General features: G+C 35.6%; 1 protein-coding gene across 1 annotated transcript in view; it reads left to right on the top strand.

Annotated features, from left to right (window-relative positions):
* MON2 (MON2 regulator of endosome-to-Golgi trafficking) overlaps positions 1-5,860 on the top strand; it is a 117,956-nt gene that overhangs the window by 52,279 nt on the left and 59,817 nt on the right. Inside the window, exon 12 of the mRNA XM_040490429.1 lies at positions 3,872-4,134. Within this exon, the coding sequence (XP_040346363.1) occupies positions 3,872-4,134 (263 nt within the window). The remainder of the gene's footprint in view (positions 1-3,871; positions 4,135-5,860) is intronic.

Below are 5,860 nucleotides of genomic sequence, written 5' to 3'. Positions count from 1 at the left end.
AAGAGAGAGAGACAGCATAAGTAGGGGAGAGGGAGAGAAAAAGGGGAGAGAGAGAATCCCAAGCAGGCTCTATGGTGCCAGTGCAGAGCCTGATGCCAGGCTTGAGCCCACAAAGCCGTGAGATCATGATCTGAGCTGAAACCAAGAGTTGGCCGCTTATCCAACCAAGCCACCCAGGGGCCCCTGAAACCAATTGTTTAATTTATTCTTTTTGTTTTAAAAGAACAGCAAATAGTTTTTTTAAGTTTATTTATTGAGAGAGAGAGAAAAAAAATCCCAAGCAGGCTCTGCACTGTCAGAGTGGAGGCTGACGCAGGGCTCAAACCCATGAACCATGAGATCATGACCTGACCTCAGATGCTCCACCAGCTGAACCACCAAGGAGCCCAGGGCCAATTGTTTCTTGATAATTTAGTCCTTGTCAATTAAGAGAGTTGATTTTAACTAGTTCTGCTACTAAATACTGTGATTTCGAGTATAAAGTTATTTTTACTATTTTCTTTGAAGGTAAAAATGGAAATCTTGATTGTGTATTCTGTTCATGTATTGACTTTTTTAAGTATGTAATCGTTTGAAAACTTAAGTGATGTACAGAAGTAGTTTTTTTGTTTTTTTAAACTTTTTAAATGTTTATTTATTTTTGAGAGAGAGAGAGAGAGAGAGAGAGACAGAGCATGAGCAGGGGAGGGGCAGAGAGAGAGGGGGACACAGAATCTGAAGCAGGCTCCAGGCTCTGAGCTATCAGCACAGAGTCTGATGCAGAGCTCGAACTCACGAGACATGAGATTGTGACCTGAGCTGAAGTCGGACGCTTAACTGACTGAGCCACCCAGGTGCCCTCAGAAGTAGTTTTTACCTAAGTATTGTTGACATGTTCTTTCAGATTAATTACACTGTGGTTTCTTTCAAAGTTGGGCTTGTGACAGTTTTGCAAGTTTACCTAAATTTAAAAATATTTAAATAAACGAGTTACATTTTATCTAAAACTGGAATTTATGTAGTGATTCTAATAAAATAGCCCTGAAATATTGAGGTAAGAAAGTGTAGGCCATGTTATAGGCTGTGGTATAAATAAACATAAATCACCTTTTTTCTCCTAACTATTCTGGCACTTAAAGTCTTTACCATAGAATTTGGGGATTGGAGTTTTGGATATTTAAGATTATATTATCTGTTTTAGATGCATTTTCACGGTAGATCATTTGTTCTTTGAAAGTAGAGATTTGTCTGAAAAAAACAATTAGTGCTGATAGGCTTAATGTGTGGCTTTATACAGTTGAATCCAGAAAATTTACCCTTGCTGTTTGAGCTTAGATCTCCTGATCAAGAATGTATTTATATTTTTATTGAATACCTAAATTTTAAAATACTCAGAGCCAGGACATGCTAGGGGCTAAATTGATAGACTTTAGAATCAGACTTGGGTTAAGAACTGCTGATTGGTAGCGGTGTCACCATAGTCCTTGGTTTCATCATCTGTGTCTTTTAGGGGTTTTGTGTGGAGTTTAAACAAGACAAAATGCACCAAAAAAATACCTTAAAGTCCCGGGCCAAGAGTAATTGCACAACAAATGATAGCTATTTACTTTGAGTTTTGCATATATTTATAAATTACCTACCTCCAGTCTTGATTATGATTCAGGGACTTTTAGGATTTGAAGTAGGAAATCTCTTTTATTAACTTTAATTTTTTTTAATAATTTTTTCAAATTTATTTATTTATTTTGAGAGACACAGAGAGAGCACAAGCCAGGGAGGGGCGGGGGGAGGGGAGGGAGGGAGAGAGAGGGACAGAGAGAGGGAGAGAATATGAAAATCCCAAGCAGGCTCTGTAAAGTCAGCGCAGAGCTCGCAGAGCTCGATGTGGGGCTTGAACTCATCAAACCATGAGATCATGACCTGAGCCAAAATCAGGAGTCAGATGCTTAACTGACTGAGCCACCCAGGCACCCCATTTATTAACTTTTTTTATTGTAATCTTTAGTGATTTCAATTGTATGTATAGATGTAATTCACAAACCATAAAATTTAGTCTTAGTGTATAATTTATGGTTTCATTGTATTCAAAAGCTATATACAACAGTAACTACCATTTAATTCCAGAACTTTTTCATCACCCCAGAAAGAAACCCTTACCCATTATCAGTCATTCCTCAATCTCCCTTTCCCCACCCCCTAGCAACCATGAATCTACCTTGCATCTCTACTGATTTGCCTATTCTGGATATTTCATATAAAAGTAATCGTACAATAAATATTCTTTTGTTCAGGCTTTCACTTAGCATGTTTTGAAGTTCATCCATGTTGTAGGATATATCACTGTTTCACTTCTTTTTATGGGTAAATAATTCTGATTTATGGATGTACTGCATTTTGTTTATCCATCATTTGATGGGCATTTGGGTTGTTTCCACTTTTTGGCTTTTAGAGATAATGCTGCTGTAAGCATTTGTGTGTAACTTTTTTGCTTAGACATATGTTTTCATTTTTCTTGGATATATACCTAGGAGTAGAATTGCTGGGTCATGTAGTTGTGGATGTTTAACTTTTGAAGAACTGCCAAACTATTTTCCCAAGAGACTATACCATTTTACATTCCCACCAACAGTATATGAGGGTTCAGATTTCTCTACATCCTGAGCAATGCTTATTACTATCTTTTGATTATTGTCATAGTCTTTTGATCATATCCATCCTAGTGGATATTAAATGTTATCTTACCATATTTCAACTTGCATTTCTCTAAAAACTGATGACTTTGAGTTTCTTATTCGTGTGTTTATTGGCCATTTATATATCATCTTGGGAGAAATGTCTTTTCAGATCCTTTGCTCCTTTTTATTTATTTTTTATTATTATTTAGCTATAAGTGTTATATATTCTTTAGTCCCCTATTAGATATATGATTTGCTATTCTGTGGATTGCCTTTCATTTTCTTAACAGTATCCTTTGAAGGACAATATTTTTTAATTTTGATGAATTCAATTTATTTTTTCTTCTGTAGCTTGTGCTTTTGGCATCATATCTAACAAATCAGTACTTAATGTGAGGTTGTGGAGATTTTTTCCCAGGTTTTCAACTAAGAGTTTTTAGTTTTAGCCCTTGCATTTAGGTCGTTCATACATTTTGAGTGAATTTTTGTATATGGTGCAAGGTAGATCCACCATCATTCATTTACATATGAATATCCAGTTGTTCCAGTACCACCAGTTCTTTTTCCATTGATTTATCTTGACAGATTTCAGTTTTAAGGAACTTAAAACCATAACTCTTTATTTGCCATGATTTAAGACAAAAGATTTATCTTCCCTTTTGAAAGCTTTGTTTTAACTATGGGGTAGAAACTGCTCTAAAATGTGACTTTGACATACTGAAGCTCTGAGTATTATTCTTACTCTGTTGTCATATTGTATCTGAGATGATAGCTAAGCTGGATATCTCACAGTAATACTTTCTTAGTGTGAAAGTATCTTCCCATTTAAAGGATTGATTTGATAGCACCTTGTTTTGAAAGCACCTTAGTCAGATTTGAGTGGTTTTATAATCCATTTAGTCTTACACTATTTTGCATGTCTTTATTTTTCTAGTGCCAACATTTAATGAAAATATTGGCACATCTTGTGGGGAGAGGCAAAAAAGTAAGTTATTAAACTAATTAGTTATGGAAGTGGTCAGACCTTAGTTTTTCTAATCAGTTTCTTAGAATACTGAGAAGGGAGCCCTCCTCCGAACAACACAAACTCAGTAATGTCCATTCACTTTTGCAGTTTGTTGCTCTTAATTTCTGTAGACTACAAATTATGGAAGTCCTTTCATGTATTTTCATTATTGTGGCTTTTAATTAGTGTTCTGATTTTCTCATAATTTCAGCCTGGAGATGTTGGACAAAGTTGAGCCCCCAACTATACCAGAAGGTTATGCTATGTCTGTGGCATTCCACTGTTTGCTAGACCTTGTACGTGGAATCACTAGTATGATTGAAGGAGAGTTAGGAGAGGTTGAAACAGAATGTCAGACTACCACTGAAGCAGCTTCTTCACCAACACAGTCATCAGAACGGCAAGAATCACAGTCAACGTCAGACCAAATGGATAAGGAAATAGGTATATGTGATGTATTTTTAGCTTTTATTTTGAAATAATTTGAAATTTACAGAAAAGTTGCACAGATACTAGAGTTCTCATATATCCTTCACCCTGATTTCCCAATTGTTAACAGTACCATATTTGTGTAATTGTATTTATATATGTCACTATACTTTTTACCTTTTTAACTATTAGAAAATAAGTTGCAGACATAATGCCCAATTTCCCCTTAATACTTCAGTGTTTTCTAAAAAATAAGGACAGTTTCCTATATAACTACAGTATAGTCCCATCATAAATTTAGCATTAGCCCAGTATTATCTAATTTGAGACCTCATTCAAATTTTGCCAGTTGCCCCAATGATGTCTTTTTTTCTATTCCTTTTCCTTTTCCTTTTCCTTTTTGTTTTTGTTTTTGTTTTCTTTTTTTTAGAGAGAGAGAGACAGACAGTGTGAGCCAGAGTGAGGCAGATAGAGGGAGAGAAAGAGATAATCCCAAGCAGGCTCTGCACTGTCAGCGTAGAGCCTCATGCGGGACTTGAACTCATGAACCATGAGATTATGACCTGAGCCAAAACCAAGAGTCGGAGGCTTAACCAGTTGAGCCCCCCAGGCGCCCCCCAATGAGGTCTTCTTATGTTCTGGGATTACCTGTTGAATTTAGTTTCATGTTGCTATACTGTCCTTTAATCTAGAACATGTCCTTAGTTTTTTCTTGTTTTATATGACCTTGACCCTTTTGAAAGGTAGCTCAGTCAGTTTGGGTTTGTCTTTTGTTTCCTCATAATTAGATTCAATTTATTCGTTTTTACCATAGAAATGTTGCTGCATTATACTTAGTGTATCAACATGTCAGGAGCATACAGTGTCAGCATGTCTCATTATTGATAATGTTACCATTTGGTTAATATGTCTGGCTGGTTTCTTCAATGTAAGAATAATTATGAACTTTTTGTGGAGAAATATTTTGAGACTAATCTAAAATATTAAAGAGAGCTTTTCCTTCTCTCCCATTTATTTTTTTTAAGATTTATTCATTTATATTATTTTTTATATATTGGACATTATTCTTTTTCTGCCACCTCCCCCCTTCCTGCTATTCTTGCCCTGATGTTTTAATGGCAAATACAGTCCTAAAATTACAGAATGTTTTTTTCACTTCAAGCCTTACTACTACTTTTACAGTGATGATGATTATCAGTTGCTTTGATTTTTTTTTCCCCCCCAGAATGGTAGAATGGAATTTTATTTTATTGAAGGGTTGCAATCTGTGATTATCATTATTTGGTTTAACACTCAGATTGTTCCTGACATTGCCAGTGGGACCCCTTTCAAACTGGTCACTATGTTCTTTTGTCATTTTCTGACCTCTACCTTACTATCTGACACAACAAAATGTTCTAAACTCATCTTTGATTTTTCTTGCCAAGCCCAGGATTCAGTTATTTATCTAAGGAGCCCTAGCTTCTTTTAGTTTAGAATAGTATTTGGAAACTAACACATGGGCACTAGTGTGCTTTTTACTACTTGAAAAAGAAATGCACGCATACACATGCACACACAAGCATACATCTCTCTACATTTTAAAAATGCCTGTCTAAAAATGTCTGTGTAAATGAGGTTTCTCCAGTTCTGGTTTAATACCACAAGGTTTATTTTCAACTTTCCATGTTTGTAATTACCTTCTCCAACAGTGAAAACTTGGTCCCAGTTTATTCAGTGGATTCGCTTTATTTACTTGATTCCCAATGTGTGTGTGTGTGTGTGTGTGTGT

Source organism: Herpailurus yagouaroundi, unplaced genomic scaffold (genome assembly GCF_014898765.1).
Source record: "Herpailurus yagouaroundi ecotype Mexico unplaced genomic scaffold, PumYag 182, whole genome shotgun sequence".
Classification (NCBI taxonomy): Eukaryota; Metazoa; Chordata; class Mammalia; order Carnivora; family Felidae; genus Herpailurus; species Herpailurus yagouaroundi.
The sequence above is the reverse complement of the archived record's forward strand: the minus strand, read 5'-3'. Positions and strand labels throughout refer to the sequence as shown.